A 17,413-nucleotide genomic window follows, 5' to 3' on the forward strand; every position below is an offset into this window, starting at 1 on the left:
AAGAGCTGGGCAGGAGATAGCAGTTTAGCACCTGTAAGGTTACACAGATAGAGTAAAGCAGCCTGTATGTCACTGCGCCCTCTGTGACACTTCTCAAGTAGATGTTTCTCGGATCGCACTGCACGCTCTGCAAGGCCAGTGGACTGTGGGTAGTGAGGGCTACTCCGAATGTGCTCGAAATCCTACGCTTGTGCGAAGTAAAAAAAGTCATTACAGAAAAACTGCCGTGCATTGTCTGTCATTGTCTGGGGAATTCCATGGACTGGAAAGTGTCTCTTAAGCTTTAAAATTACAGTGACACTCCTCATATCAGGTAGATAGTTGAACCAGCCAGAGAACAAGTCTACAAGAACGAGGTAAATTTTGCCATGCCATTCAATTATGTCGGCAGCAGTGAACATCCAGGAGAGGTCAGGGAAATCATGCAAGTGCATGGGTTCTCTGGGGTGATAAGGTTTCAGGGTGTTGCAAGGGGCACAATGAGAGAGTGCTCTCTCTATATCACCATACATCATGGGCTAGTACATGGTCTCCTTCGCCCCCTGCGTTTTGTGGCTGTAACAATGGTGGTATCAGGAGTCTTTGTCCTCGAAAGATCAGACCACTCTTGAAGACAAATTCCTCCCTCATTGCAAAGAATGGGCGGAGATCATGTGAAAGCTTTTTGAAAGAGCTTGGCCAGCCATGCATTATCATTTCAACAAGTCTTTGGCATGTAGGATCAAATTTAACAACAGAGCAGAGTTCTTCCATCCATTGAGCCGAGAGAACTTGAAGAGACATTACCTCTAGCAGCTTGTCTGAAAGAGGAGGCTCAGTGGAAGAGAGATGAACAAGTGACAGAGTATCAACTACAAAAAGTTCCTTGCCTTGTTTGTAGATCACATTAAGACTGTACCGTTAGAGCTTGTGCATCATGCTTTGCAGATGTGACGAGGCGGTGTGCAATGTTTTTTTTTTAGAATTGTAATGAGAGGTCGGCCGTAGATGAAGTCATTAATCTTTTGTGTCACAAATAATAGTGCTAGCATCTCTTTCTCAATTTGGGTATAACGAAATTTAGTGGGTGTCAGGGCACGTAAGGCAACAGGGGTACCATGTTGCCTTTTACCCAGTTCATGTTGGGATGCATCAGCTGAAAAAACAATGAGTTTAGTAACACCAAAATATTGCAGAACTGGCGGACTGGATAGGGCATCTTTCAGTTTCTAGAAGGGAGTCCTGCAACTCCTGCCATGACCATTCGATATCTTGCTTTAACAGTGCACGTAAAGGGCCTGTGACATCACTATAGTGTGGAATGAACTTTGATACATAGTTTGTCATGCCAAGAAACCATTGCAAGGCCTGTTTGTCATCAGGTTTTGGCATTTGGTGGAAGGCTATAGTCTTGTCAGGGTAAGGTTTGATGCTGTCAGCAGTCAGGAGGTGGTCTACGTAGGAAACAGAGGTGACACAAAATTTGCACTTGACACGGTTTAGCTGCATGTTGCAAGCACGGATTTTGTAATGTACCTAACCTTTATCGTGTTTCTGTAGTGTGCGCCCCCAGACAAGCATGTCATCTACCACAATTTGACATGGCTGGTATACTTCACAGCGGGTGGAAATCCCATAAGCCATATGTAAGAATCTGTACCTACCGAAAGGCATCATGAATGTGGTTAGCTTAGATAATGCTTCATCTAAAGGGATTTACCAAAACCCCCCAAAACTTTGATAAATAGTTTGTAATGCCAAGAAACCGTTTTAAGGCCTGTTTGTCATCAGGTTTAGGCATTTGGCGGATGGCTAAAGTCTTGTCAGCGTCAGGTTTGTGCCGTCAGCAGACAGGAGGTGGCCTACAAAGGAGACAGAGGTGGCACAAAATTTGCATTTGGCAGGGTTTAGCTGCATGTTGCAGGCATGGATTTTGTGAAGTACCTGTTTCAAACTTAATCGTGTTCCTGTAGTGTGCACCCCCAGACAAGAATGTCATCTACCACAATTTGACATGCCTGGAATACTTCACTGTACCTGCCGAAAGGCGTCATGAATGTGGGATCTAAAGGGATTTGCCAAAACCCGCATTTTGCTTCAAGGATGTTGAAGACCTTGGCCCCCGGCATATCAGCAATAACCTGGTCAATAGTTTTTAAAAGATGGTGTGGTCTGAGGAGTGTTTTGTTGACGTACACTGGATCTATACATATCCTCACTGAGCCATCTTTCTTTTTTGCAGCAGCCATGGCTGACACCCATTCCGTAGCATCGTTCTCAGGGGCGATTACGCCCAATTTAGAAAATTCTCTCGAAGTTCTGCCATGAGTTTGTCCTTCATTGCAATGGGCACTTTCTTGGGTACACATACAGTGGGTGCTACCGACTCATCTAATCGCACGTGATAAACAACAGGCAGTTTGCAGAGTGCCGTGGTGTCAAACAAGTCACTAAATTCCCGAACCTCTGGTTCTTGGCTTTGCACGGCATGAACATGTGGTCCTAGCTGTACCAGGCCCATTGCTGAACTAGCCTGCAATCCAAGCAGTGGTCTCATATTGAGATCTACAACATGGAATTTGAGTTGGCCTTGTTCACAGTGTAATGTTGTGGTACCCACAGTGTTGATCGTTTGTCCACAATATGCTATGAGATTCACTTTTTCATTAGTGTTTATGTGAGCTAAGGGTACAATGAGGTGTAGCTGTTGATTGAATATAACATTGCATTTGGCATCTGTGTCCACTTTCATTTTTAATTGACCCAAACCATGCTTCAGATGTAATGTTGTGACTATTTCACCTTTTTGAGAAACATCATCCACTGTCTTACAATAGAAAGTGTCCTCAGGGGCATTTACTGTAGGGTTGTGTCCAGCTCATTAACTCGATTTGAATTATGGTTTCTGAATTGTGCTGCAGTTCGTTTAGGATAGTAATCACGGCTTTGGGAGCGAGGTGCTGTTTGCAAAATGGTTCCATTTACCACAATTGTTGCACTGTTTCTGGAAAGCAGAGCACTTAATTTTGTCAGGGGCGTGGTATCTGTTACAGTTTATGCAGCGATCTTGCACAACACATACGTCAGCCTCGTGTTTTAGTTCTTTTGTGCTCTTCTCTGACTGTTAATGTAATACATACATAAACATATATTGACTGCGGAGTCCAGCATAAGCTTTTTTTTCGCAGAGTAGTTGTTTGCGCGCGCTGTCACTTTCGATCCCACAAACGACGCAGTTGCGTATTAGCTCATCGTTTAAAGTTCCAAAGTCGCATTTTTTGTGTGAAAACATACGATTGAGTAGACTCACCAGGCTTTTGATTGGTGGTGTTGAAGACATGTCTGTCCATTATTATATTCTTTGTGGGCACACAGAGTTCAGCAAACTTCTGCAGTAATACATCGGGAACTTCTTTGTCTTCTTATACAGAGAATGTGAAAGCCTCAGATTTTTCCACCGCATCAGGACCTGTAAATTCAGCAGAATATATGCCTGCACTTTCTTTTATTTGTCTGACAGACTGGCATTGCAATATATTCACTATTCCTTTTCAAATTTGCTCCAGCTGTGAGCTATATGCTCATAGAAAATCAGCAGATACGACGGAGACCTTGAGCCATGTTGTAACACTCCTGACACAATGTAGATTGTGTTAAGGATGGACACAACACCTAATAGATTGTGTAACAGAAAAAAATGTTATTTCCTCCTTCTTGTTTCTCTCTACCTGTCTTCCTATCTCTATTTCTCACCTAGCCCCCGAAACCCCATCTACAGCTTAAAGGGCTGTCCCACCTTTAACCACTCTCCAGTACCTGGCAGTAGTTTTAAAAAGGGTTTCATAGTCAATTTAATCACCATGCAGCATAATTTGGTGCTGCAAAACTGTACATAATCATAAAACAAAGTGAAAATAGAAACATGATGTTGCTTTTAATGACTCTGAAGGCCTGCATGAGCTAAATGGCATCATATAAAGTAATGACATGTAGTAGCTTATGTTCTAAGCTGACTCAGCACTAAAGCAGGGTTAGTGAGGCTCAGTGAAAACTGGTCTCTGCTGTCCTAAAGGCAAAGCTTCTAGGATTTCCTTTGCCTTACGCTGCAGAAAAGTTTCAGTTCAGAGCTCTTTGAAGTGCCTGGTATGATTTGATAATCAGCAGGGAACAGGCAGAGAGTTGGGAGTGGCTGGGAAACATGAATTATTTACAGGGGTGTGAAAGTTACCATTAGAAATTCAATGACTGATATCTGGCAAAAATTATTCGGAATATGTCCAAACTGTATAGCTAGGATTAATTTTCTATGCTTGTATTGTACTCCAACATTGTTTTACTATTTACCTCAGTGTTTTCATGGTGCGATTTACCCTATGACAACCTGGCCCACTTCTCTCTAATTCTATTCTTGAATATACTGGAATCAGGCATGAAGCCGACTTATTCATGATAGTGAAAGAGGCACAAAGAGTACGCTTAGAGTCTGGGGCGAGTGGGCCAGTTCAGCTTTGACCCACGGAGGATGTATGGGGGCTGAAATCGGCCTGGGTGACAAAGCGGCCTCTTTCACCACACCTTATTCCCCTCCATGACCTCTAAGCTATCACTCACCCCAGAGTCTACAGCCCCCTCAGCTTCAAGGAGACGTAAGACAAGCAAGCACAACACAATTCAAAAGCCCCTGGGCATGTGATATGATGCCAAATGAAAGCAAGCCTCTGTAATGACATGGAGATAAAAACATGCAGGAGACGAAAGGACAAAGCATCATTCACTAGCACATGACATGTTAGACTAACTGGTTCTATGATCTGGATAGATGAAATGACATACAGTATATAGTTAGAGAATGTTTACCAGGATCAAAACCAGATACTTTTCTTGCTGTTGTAATATTACTGCTAATAATTATTACTGCTAGTAATATGCTTTGTCATTTTAGGTGATTGTATGTAAATGAATGGCCAACAATGAAGTGTAATTTTTTACTACAGCTCTAATAATGTTTTTTTGTAGTATTTTTTATTTAATTGTGTATATTATTCTCATGATATTATACATAGTACTGTTATTTAGTGAGAGTGTTTGCTCTGAATATCATGTATGTCATTGCAGTGTTGGAACAGCTATTGGAGGAGCTGCGGCGTTTCCTGAAGCTCCTGGATGGAGAGAACCTGAGTGGAAATGCAACTGTGCAAAAGAGCCTGCTTACTGACTTGCTGCATTCATACACATCTTCAAATGGTACATCGTACATGTGAAATCCTCTGTATTACATGAATGCACCCCATATACATGCCCATTTTTCTCCTTTGTACAAGTAGATTTGCAATGTTACCTTTTTTTGTGAGGAAATCCAACTGTTCTTTGTAAAGAAATTTAACCATTTGTTGTATGTGGGTTTTTTGTATATACATGGCAGTCACTTTTTGTATTCTGGGCTTTTCTACTTCCTCCTCTGGCTCTAAACTGTATCATTTTCCAAAGCTGCTTTTATCCTCCTGGGACACTCACTTCCTTTGAATAGCAACTTATAAATAGCCTTCATTTCCATCCTCCAAATCCCAATCTGTTCTTTAAGATGGAGCAATGTTATTTCTTTGTTCATGATCTGGGTTGCCTTTTTTTTTTTTTTTTTTTTTACATTTTTGTGTTTTTTTCCACGATGAAGTTTTATATTTTAAACTAAAAATAAATGTAAATCCTAGATTTCTGGTGATTATTAGGTTAATGAATAAGGAATACATGCTGTGTGGGTTATAGAGGGATTTTTTTTTATTAAAATTGAATATGACCCCATGCATCTCCAACATGCCTTACTTTCATGTGTATATTTGGTGGATGCTCAAGGGGTTCTCTCAGCTGCCCACATAACACAGATCATTGTCCTTTTCTTATTTAGACAAAAAATAAAAAAAAATAAAAACTCTGTGAATGTCAAGATTTTAAGAATAAAAAGATAATAATAATAATAATAATAATAATAATAATAAGAATAATTTGTATTATCATTGTAAATACATGGTCTAGACATTTTGTAATTTTGAGTTCGTAATGTTTTCTATTTGTAATGTAATTACATTTTTGAAGACTCTATTCTTTTCTGCTATCTTTAAGGTGGGGATGAAGAGTATATTTATATGAACAAGGTCCATGTAATTGGACCTAACAATGAAAAAAAAGGTGAGTGTATGATTTAGAAACCATCTTTTTAGTATTCTGTAGAGGACAAAAAATACATTTGCAGATCCAGAATGTGTTTTTCAGAAAATTATAATTAAATGGTGTCACGAGTCAGAGATTTTTCATGCTTTTGTAATTGCAACAGTTATCTTTATCTTTAGTTTTCAGTTTTTGTATCGTTATCTGTGTTCGCTGTTTGAATACAACCCTGCTAAATTTTCAAGAGATGATACATTGTGGTTTAAGTGCCCCCCCCCCCAACCCCCCAACACTATTTCCTGTCTGTTTCTTAATAACTCTCCTCAGTCTTCCACAGCCAGACCCCCATCTTCGGCTTGGCTGCTTTGTTTAGACTTCAGTGAAAAATGTAATATGCAGAAAACTAGACTGAGCTTTCACACTACAGCTGTCTAAACCACACGATGTATATTCATATTAGAGGTGACCAGAAGACTCTTATCTGAGTAGAAAAGCAGGCCTTGTCAATGCAGAACAAAAATAAAAATAGACAAATAGAAATGGCTTTTGTGGTTTAGAACAATGAAAGTGTAACTGTCTGTTGATAATATATTAATTGTGTTATTCCGTTTTTAAATCTGTAATTATGATTATAAATCAGATGATATACTGACATACTGTATGATATGTGAGGTTTTACAGAAACAAAAGTGGTACTACAGAGTAGAGATTAAGCTAAGAAATTAATGACCTCCCATGATCTTTGCTGACTCTTAGACTTTTCCTGTGAAAGTTTACTGTTCATCTTACAGCAACCCAGATGTTAGCATTTGAAGAGGAAGTCAGAGGAATGTCTGATAGGAAGTCCTTGAGTATGGCTATTGGCTCTTAAAATATTACCACAGGCCACATAAATGACCAGACATAAACTATTTCTCTGTGTTAATAACTCAGACACATTGTGTATACAGTATGTGCTATTTGTATGTTTGTATTCTGTAAAGCTGCTTTGAGACAATGTCTGTTGTGAAAAGCGCTATAGAAATAAACTTGACTTAACTTGAAACTTGACTTGACTTGTATGTATGCTGTTGTCTAATTTGGAAACATGCTTTTGAAGACATTGACTTTTGCCTTTTTCTCTTCTGATCCTAAATGAAATCAGATTATAGCCCAATAACAGAGGCCAATGAAAGTGCAGGAAAGCATGCCTATCCACCACGCAAGAGTCTTCCAGAGCTTCCTCCACCAAGAACAGTAAGTGATCTGTGCCTATGTAGGCAAATCATTCAATAATTATAACATATGATCCTTATAACAGAAAGTTGCTAAGTCCCTTAAATTTAAACCTAACATATAAGATTATGCATATTTGTTACCGCATTGTGACAAAAAGTGGTAAAATAAAATTGTTAGTAAACAAAAATGTAATTGCATCATCTTCCTTTCTCTGTATAATTTACACTTCACTATATGAAAATTGTGACATTTAAAAATAATCAATTGCTTAAATAGACTACAAAATCTATAGAAAATAAAAATTTGTAGGTTCAAACAGTGTATTGCATATAGCAAGATAATGGTTTATATAGTCACATTTTATTATATATATATATATATATATATATATATATATATATATATATATATATATATATATATATATATATATATATATATAATAGTAACATTTGCTTGTGTTATCTGCTGTGTAATGTTTGTTTGAACCTATGTAGAGCAGCCAAATGCGTTTATTTTTTACGCTTACTTACAAATAAAAGAAATTTCCATTATCCCAAATTATTCATAATAAATTATGGATTTATACGTGTTTAATCACTTTCAGTGCCTAGGTATTAATCCTCAGCCTTAGTGCAAAGAGAGGGTCTGCAGTATAACTATGTAATGTTCTGCTGTAGTCAGGCAGATAGCGAGAATAACTGGAGCCAAGTGAGACGTCTTTGAAATCCAGATCCTTAGAGATCCACAGGTTGCTGCCAGTGATTAACAACACCTGCATTAACTGCTACTGAAAACCACTGCTGGAGTGGATATGCTGTGTATGTGCATAGGTAAAAAGGAGGCAATTATTCCTAGAAAAACTTGAAATGTTTCCCTGTTCTAGTCAACCTAATTTATATACACAGTGCCTTGATTTTTGAGCACAGCATTCTCCATATATAATACGTTTATATAATTCTGCTTACACGTTTAAACATCTTACGTTGTGGCAAGTTATCCTACACATTGTAATCCTTGTGTTTATCATCATTAGCAGTCTCCACTGGTTCATTTGTAGTATTTACTTCCTTTTTATTTTTGGTGCTGGGAAGTCTGAGCATGCATGTCCAGAGTGAGCCACTCTTTGGAAAACCTAGCATCTGTCTGTGTGGTTTCCAGTTATCCCCACAAATCAGGTACTCCAGGGTCAGACTACGGTTCACTGTGAACACTGAGTCCCCTCTCACCATAGCTGTAAACAGGGCTCCTCGACTGTTAATATAATGCCCTGGCATGGATGTCCACTGGCCTGTGGTGATGTTGTAGCAGTCCATTAGGCAGCGTAAGAAGTCATCACAAGGACCATTCCTCATCACGTACAGTTTGTCACCATGCGCCACCATGCAGTGGCCATAACTCTGATAATGAATCATAGTTGTAGTCAGGGTCCATTCATCCTTGACTGGTATATATTCATAAATATCTGTAGTATTAGGCGGTTTCCAAAAGCATACAAAGATCCTCCTTCGGGCTACAGTGCTTGCTGCTCCTGCCACTGGACAGGGGGTATTTTTCACAAAGGTCCACTCGCATGTAGAAACATCACACACCTCTGCAGAAGACAATATTTTTTTATCATATTCACCACCAAAAGCATACAATTGCCCTTCATAACCCACAAGTGTGAAGTTGTATCTAGGTTGCTGAGGTCCCTCAAACACACTCCAGGAGTTGCTCTTTGTGTCATAACAGTAACTGAAGTCCACCGTCTCCATGCTCACCCCTCGGACACCTCCTACAACATATAGCCGGTTCTTCACCACAGCTATTCCTGCCATTGAGGTGCTAGCTTCTGTGGGAAGGTCAGTCAGGTACTTCCACACTCCTTGCTCCTCTTCCAGGTACCACACAGTCCTGGAGGCATCTTGCAGGATTTTCAGTGATGGTGAATGTGTTCCCATAGCAATGAAAGAAGCAGGTGTGAGAGATTCTACATACTGAATCATCTCGACTGGCAGAACCTGCGCTGCCTCATTGAGATCTCGGTAGCAATCACGGATAAATACTGCTGCACTGTGAAACACTTTCAACAGGCCAAAGACTGCTGCTGTATGGTACAGGAGGAAGCAGTTGTCTGTATCTATGATGTCTATAAGATACTGCATCAAGGTGTCTACTTGAAGGAAGGCAGCACACTCCACAGCTTCCACAATCTCATCAGGGTCTCTGATGCTTGGCTTCTCACCCCTTGCAACAGCAAGCGCTATGAGGAACCCCCTTGCTCTCAGGCCTCCCTGCAAATACAGCTCATTTTGATGGCTTTCCCTCATTTCAGAGCGAAAAAGAGCACGGAAGTACTCTGAATTCAGGGCCAACAATGTCCGGTCCACAGTGAAAAAACTTCCGTCCACTTGCACTCTGAGAGAGTGTGTTAAACCCTCTCCCTCCTCCATGTCAGAAGCGTCATTTGGCGGCACAATAGCAGTGTCTAGCTGTAGGCTGCTTGGAGGCTCCATTACTCCTCCAGCTTGTCTTTATTTAACTAGTATTTAATCCACACAGCAGGCTTTAAAGTATGTTTTAGTCCGGGAGATTTAATCCAGAGTTGACACCAAACACAAGTGTTTCAATAACACTGTAGCGTCAGTCACCCTGCCCTGCTTAGCAGTTACTCAAAATAGAGCTAACCTAAAGATAGCAGAAGGATTGGTCTCTGGGATCTAATGGGACAGGGAGTGTGGCTTCTGCACAACAGAGACTCTTCAAGTTTCAAGTTTCAAGTTTTATTTGTCATATGTACAGATGTCAGTGACAGTTTGTACAATGAAATTCTTAAGTGACGCTCCAGGCAAACTACAGCAATATTAAATATCAAACATGAAACAGAATGAAAAAATTAAGAAAAAATAAAGAAAGAAGAAAAAGGAGAGAAAAGTACAAATCTGTTTATATATATATAATAAATAAATTATATAATTATTTACATATATGGCATTAGCATGAAGTATTCTGTTTTTTTTACAGAATACTTCATGCTAATGCCATATATGTAAAAAACAAATTAATTTATGAAAACAATGGATAACAAAGAGAATGTATATGTTTGGTGTGCAAAGAATACGCAAAAACGCATAGTGTGCAAGTAAGTCGTAATAGTACTGAGTGCAATGGTATTAAAGTTCAGAGAAAGAATTGTGCAGTCCCAGTGTGTATGAAATGTAACAAAGACTGTTGTCAGTTGTGGTTTGAAGTGAGACTGTATTAAAGTTCGTTGTTGATTCTGAGGGAAAAAACTATTCTTCAGCCTGTTGGTTTTGGAATGAATACTCTGCTAGCATCTGCCTGATTGCAGTTTGTTGAACAGGCTGTGTGCTGGGTGACTGGGATCAGCTTTGATTTTTTTTTAGATTTCGTCAGACACCGTGTGTGGTAGATGACCTGAAAGGCTGGGTGTTTATTTCCAGTAATGAGTTCAACTGTTCTTATGACTCTCTGTAGGGCCATGCAATCTAGTACTGTGCAACTGCCATACCAGACGGTTAGGTATTCAGTTAGGATGGTCTCGATGGTGCATCTATAGAAGTTGGTGAGTACTTTGGGGGAGGCCAAACTTCTTGAGTCTTCGAAGAAAGATTAGTCACTGATGAGCCTGATTTAACAACTGACTTGGTATGCAGGGACCAGAACAAGTCATCAGAGGGGTGGACACCAAAAAAGTTGATGCTCTTGATTATTTCTACAATAGTTCCGTCGATGTGTAAAGGGGTATAGTTGACCTTCTGTACCCTTCTGAAGTCTACTATCATTTATTTGGTTTTGATGGTGTTTAGGCAGAGGTTGCTGTCACTGACACTATTTTGATATTGATCTCACCTCTTCTCTGAAGTCCCAAGATGGAGGTGTCATCTGCAAACTTAAATATGCTGTTGTAACTGTGCTGGGCAACACAGTCATGTGAGAACAGGGAGTACAGGAGGGAACTTAAGACACAACCCTGTGGAGCACCAGTGCTCAGAGTCAGAGTGAAGGAGTAGTTATTAGTTAATTCTGTCCACTTGGGGTCTGTTCGTCAAAAAGTCAATGGTGGTCTTCTTGAATCATGTGACTCTTGAATATACAATAAACAATCTGATACTAAATAGGTCACAAAAATGAAACACACCAATGCTGTCAACAATATTACTGTAATTAAAGTTATTTCATGATTAAAGAAAGCTGGTGTAATACAGCAATAGTACGTCATAAGATTTGTAATTCTGATATTGAACTTATTGCGGTTTCAGTACGCCCTTTTTATCTTCCCCGTGAATTCCCTCAGTTGTTTTTTGTTGTTATATATATTCATCCACGTGCCAAGACTGATATGGCATTTGAAACTGTTAAAAATGTTCTGGACAAACTGGATAACTTATCCCCAGATGCACCGAAATTTGTTTTAGGTGATTTTAATCACTGTATCATGGACAAATATTTAAAGGGTTTTTATCAATACCTCACATGTGCTACCCGTGCTGCTAAAGTTTTAGACAGATGTTATGGCCCGATTCCAGGAGCGTACAAATCTCTGCTACTACCACCTCTTGGCTCATCTGATCATAATGTAATTATGTTGTCTTCGGTGTATGTTCCTATTGTTAAACAAATAAAGAAAGAAGTACGATTTGTACGGGAATGATCACCTTCTAATATTGAAGTTTTAAAGGGTTGTTTCGATTGCACAGATTGGACTATGTTTTTAAACACATGTTCTGATCTCAATGAACAGGTGCTTACCGTTTCTAATTATATTACTTTTTGTGTTGATTCTGTCATACCTACAAAAAAGATCACTTTGTATCCCAACAATAAACCTTGGGTTACAAAGGAGTTAAAAAGCTTACTGAATATGAAGAAAGAGTATTTCTCTCAGGAAATAATGAGGAGAAGAAGCAGATAAACAGGGAAGTTAAAAGGGCAATAAAAATTGCTAAAAATAATTATAAAAAAATTTGATGGTGTGTTTCTGCAAGGCAATCTTAAAGCTGCATGGAAAGGAATTAAGAGTATGGCTGAAGTCAGTATAAGGGTATCAAATCAACAAACTAATACAGAGAATTATGAGGCTAATTTTCTTTTATCTAATAATTACAATGATTTCTTCTCTCGTTTTGATACATCGGTTTCTGGTGAGGAGATGGCACTTTTTATAGAAAATATTAGTAAGATGGCACTTTTTAAAGATGATATTAGTTCTTCTAATAATTTTAAATTGAATCCATCTGATATATTAAAACAGTTAAAGGCTATACCGCTTAATAAGCTGATGGTATATGTGGTAGAACACTGAATCACTGTGCTGAACAGCTTAGTGAAGTTCTCCACTTACTTTTTCAATCTTTTCTAGACCTGGGGCTGGTTCCTGATTTGTGGAAAACATCAATCATTGTACCTATACCTAAAAAAAGCAAAGCCGGAAGCGCTAAATAATTATCGTCCAATCGCCTTGACTTCTTTAGTCATGAAGGCTTTTGAAAAAGAGATTAAAAAGAAGTTGATGACAGTTGTTGGACCACTCTTAGATCCATTGCAGTTTGCATATCACGCTGGAAGAGGTGTAGATGATGCAAAACTGTTTCTGTTGAATGCTCTTAGTCAACATCTTTTTGTCTGCATTCAATTTCTTTTAACCTATGATTTTGGGACAGAAACTTATTAGTCAGTTTAATCTCAACTATGGTTTAGTTTTATGGATTATGAACTTTTTAACAGATAGAAAACAAATTAGTAATTAGTAAATTAGTAAAAAGCCACATCAAAGATTATTTGTGCTGAGGAAGTTAAATTTTTTTAATGTACAGAGACGTATTCTTATGACCTTTTATAACTCTTTTGTGGAAAGTATCTTGTCTTTTTTCTTTTATTTGTTGGTTTTTTTTATTGTCTGTAAAGAATAGGAATCGCTTGCAAGGTATGGTAAATCTGTGCTCAAAAATTGTAGGTGTTCCTTTGCGAAGTCTCACATTTTATTATAAACAGCAAATGATGAGAATGGCACACAAAATTATTGGTGACTGTACACACCCTTTAAATGACTATTTTGAGTGGATGCCCCTTGGGCGACATTTAAGATCAACTAAATGTTCCACAAAAAAAGTAAAAAAATTTACTTTTGTGCCTGAAGCAATATGGCTATGTCCAGTTGCATTAGATGAATTATTTTTATTTTATTTTATTTTATTTTATTTTATTTTATTTTATTTTATTTTATTTTATTTTATTTATTTATTTATGAATTTACATTTGTATGTGTGTGTTCTGATTGTGTGAAGCACTATGACAGCTTACATCAATTGCCCCATGGGGATAAATAAAGCTCTAAACTAAACTAAAACTATGATATCTCAATGTAATTTTGATCACAAGAGATTAAAAAATACAACAAGCTTAATACCTGGATTGCACAGAAAAGAAATAACTGAGCAAACAAAGAATTTATTTCAGGCTCTTTGACTGGTCAGAGAGTGTTCAAAGGAAGATCGGATGATTAATCAAGTACAGTGTGTCCATTAGGTCAAAAGTGACTTCTAAGGAGGATCAGAGTATTGATGGCAGCTGTTCAGAGATCATATACACAAGATGTCTTTTAACAGTGCTAATATTTTTACCTGCTACTCTCTCTTTCCAAATAGTTTTAGGGCCCATTAGACTTGTATTTTCACTGTGCTGGATTTTTGGCACCAGAACCAGGGATTTTCCATGTTTTAGGTGTTTGTTTGGTCTTTTTCCCAGTTGTCCTTTTCCTCTTTCCCAAAGCTTTGCTTTCTCTCCTTATTTATGTCTGACTTTTGATCTACTTATTTCTCAGACTGTGTTCCCATGGTAATGAGTAGGGCTTGGGAATATGCTTGATTATTTCAGCAAAAATCAGAGGAATCGCCTCAAGTTGGGGTTTTTATGGGGTTCAGTTCACAGCATTTTATGACTGAGTGTGCTAACATGTCAAACACACTCATTCCAATTGCATAAACAGGATTGATCATGTTGCCTTGGTGGATCAGTTGGACTGGTCTTTCGGCTCTTACTTCTGATCTTTGGCTGTGTTTGTATCAGCTGGGGTACTAAGTTTGAAATGGAGGAAGTAATAGCCCTGCCTTTTTTCATCTTAATCAATGGCAGATGTCACCCTTGAGCATTTTTTGTAAGTCCTTTTATTGCTTTTATGTTCTCCTTATTCTTGTTCACTGCTTACTATTTTGCTGGTTCCTTTAAATGCCTACAGTTTACCTTTAGTTACAATATTCTGTGTCTCCTGATTACCAAAGGCATTTTTTGGTATTTACATCTAGCTGTGTTTAAAAAAAAGTTTATGGCAGAACACCCACTTCTTTGGTGAGCAAATGTATTGTTAAATACTCTATAAATGAAGTTATACAATGTGGTGGACAATCTGTTTTAGTACATAATAATAATAATAATAATTTTCGACAATAGGCTTCATTTAACTCGTATGTATGTTGTTTTTTTGAATGACAAATGTAAATTTGACTATAAATAAAGTTATTTAAAATAAATTCTGTTTTGCCATTTTCTAAATTGTTTAACTAATTCAAAGATATATATCAGGTAATGAAAGTTGTACAGCAAAAACAACATGATTATCCTTTCTATTCCAGTACTTGTAGAGAGAACTGTAAACTAAGCATCTAGCTTCTATAAAGGCAAATACTGAATTGGTAACAGTAATTTCACTATTAATCAACTAAATAATTCAAGATGCACAGGCCATCTGGTAGTGCAACCCTAACCCTAACCCTATTATTTCAGTGCAAAATTGACTATGTGGGTATCAGATGTGAGGATTTAGTAATGCTTTGAGTTGATGGATTTCCAGCCAATCCACACCCAGATAAAAAACATTGTTTCTTCAGGCAAACAGTACAGTATGGAATTCTTGTCTGAAGTGTGCAAGGATGAGGTCACAGACAGCTCATATTCATGGTGCAGGAAATCCCCATTAGACAGACAAATAACTAAAGCTTAACAAAAAGCTCATTAGTCTGCATACAGAAAGTTTGGTACAAAAGCAGGGAGGGTGTAGATATGTATTTTGTGTCATACCTTCACAGTTAATGCTGTTGCTTCATGCAAAAAGAGCTATAATCCCCCCAACTCTCTCCAACCAGAGATGGCAAAAATACACACATTCTTCACGCAAGTAGAAGTACAGATATTAATGTTTTAAAAGACTCTGGTAAAAGTTTATATAACCTGAAAAAGTCTATACTTTTTCACTTTTTCAGGTTAAAGTAATGAAGTTTGGGCTCTTAACATTACTACTACATTACTACTGTACCTGTTTTAGTGTCACACTGGTTACTGTACCTCACATCATATTAATGCAAAATAAATTTCTAATTTGTTATCTAATGAATGTATACAGGCTGAACAGCCACCAAAAAAATACAAGCAGAGAAAAGATAATGATGATCAGGTGATCAGGAATGTGTCTGTTCTCAGTCATGTTCACATCGCTGACTCCCTCTGTCTCATTCACATTAGCCCCAAACTGCTTGTTGCATTCTGCCTTGCTGATTGTTAGCTTTGTTAGGCAAGTCTACATCTGTTGTGGGTGACAGCCAGAAAATGATACACCAGTGGTAGGCTTAAAAAGCCACGCAACAAAAAGAAATAGCTTGATGGGCTAAAAACGGCACGCAATAGGAAAAAAGAATAATGATCTTGTCATTAAATAGATTAAAACTAAAGTAACGAGTCTGTTTTGAAAATGTAAGAGATAGAAAGTACAGATATTTGGCAAAAATATAATAAGTGAAAGCAAAATGTTCAAAAAACTAATTGTAAAGTAAAGTACGAATACCAGAAATTTGTACTTCATCACTTCCAATCTCTGTCTCTAGCCAATTGTAAGGAGTGAGCCATTTTTCCTCCAACCAGTTCCAGCATGTATGGATTCACCAGAGAGTTACTATGAGGAGGCTCAGCCCTATGATTCCACAATCAATGGTAAGTTTTATATATATATATATATATATATATATATATATATATATATATATATATATATATATATATATATATTTTTTTTTTTTTTTTTAATCATTTACATCAATATTCACATTTTATTTACAATTGTGCATGTGTTACAATTTATAATATGGACATTTTTTTGTCAAAAAAAATCTTGGTTTTGCAGACCAATTAATGACCTTTAGTTCTTTACAGTCCTTGCAGCCATTCCTTTTTTTTCGGAACACACAGTTCATTTAGTGTCCTGATTTAGCTCACTGCTGACATTAAATTTTACTTAATGTAATTGAGAGCTATGATTCCCAAATTTGGGCAGCAGATTTCTGGACAGTTTCTTTTCTCTGAACATGGCCATAACACAGAGGACCCTGTGGTAGAGGAGCACAGAACAGTGATACTCTTTGTTTCTCTGCAGTGGGTCTTCTGGCACTGGACATACAGTGACAGAACATTAACCATGAGCCTAGGAAATGGGAGCCAGCTGAAGCAAAGCTGAGGCTAGAGAGTGCACTCTGACCAGTTGAATCATTTACATCTTTAGCACATGTCTTTACACATTATCAAACAGCTGTGCTTTTTAGCATTGAATAAGATTGTGATTAGAGATACAATTTTCTGGCTAAGCTACGGTAACATCTTCTTATGAAGAATATGTTGAAGGTGTTACAAAACAGCCATTTTAATAACCATTTCAGATGGCTAGCTAAAAAAATGTTTTATGTGGATTTGCACGATGTCTAATTGATCAAACTGAAGCAAATAAACAATAGCAGTATTCATTTCTTTATTCATCTTAAGCAACATCATCTTGATCAGGGTCTGAGTAGGGCATTAGTGGAACACTGGGCACAAGGCAGGAACACAACATGAAAGGTACTCCAGTTCATCATAAAGCACCAGGCAAACAACCATTAACACACTCATACCTTTGGGCATTTTATTAAAGCCAATTTACATATTTTCATGATTTGAGGAAGTGGGAAATGTGAGAACTTGAATGAAACCCACACAGACACATAGAGAAAAAATACTCTGGCAGTTACCC

The 17,413-nt window shown here is 37.8% G+C and overlaps 2 protein-coding genes across 3 annotated transcripts in view; one reads left to right on the forward strand and one right to left on the reverse strand.

Annotated features, from left to right (window-relative positions):
- afap1l2 (actin filament associated protein 1-like 2) overlaps positions 1-17,413 on the forward strand; it is a 38,105-nt gene that overhangs the window by 11,295 nt on the left and 9,397 nt on the right. The window contains exons 2-5 of one of the 2 annotated variants that reach the window (XM_046853680.1): positions 5,095-5,223; positions 6,097-6,162; positions 7,286-7,377; positions 16,239-16,344. In XM_046853680.1, the coding sequence (XP_046709636.1) occupies positions 5,095-5,223; positions 6,097-6,162; positions 7,286-7,377; positions 16,239-16,344 (393 nt within the window). Of the gene's footprint in view, positions 1-5,094; positions 5,224-6,096; positions 6,163-7,283; positions 7,378-16,238; positions 16,345-17,413 lie in introns of those variants that run through there. The other variant, XM_046853681.1, reaches the window with a different exon arrangement.
- LOC124388716 (kelch repeat and BTB domain-containing protein 13) lies at positions 7,944-10,182 on the reverse strand. The gene has a single exon (XM_046853683.1). The coding sequence runs from the start codon at positions 9,855-9,857 to the stop codon at positions 8,361-8,363; it is 1,497 nt and encodes a 498-aa protein (XP_046709639.1). The 5' UTR covers positions 9,858-10,182; the 3' UTR covers positions 7,944-8,360.

This window comes from Silurus meridionalis, chromosome 7 (genome assembly GCF_014805685.1).
Source record: "Silurus meridionalis isolate SWU-2019-XX chromosome 7, ASM1480568v1, whole genome shotgun sequence".
In the NCBI taxonomy this organism is placed as follows: domain Eukaryota; kingdom Metazoa; phylum Chordata; class Actinopteri; order Siluriformes; family Siluridae; genus Silurus; species Silurus meridionalis.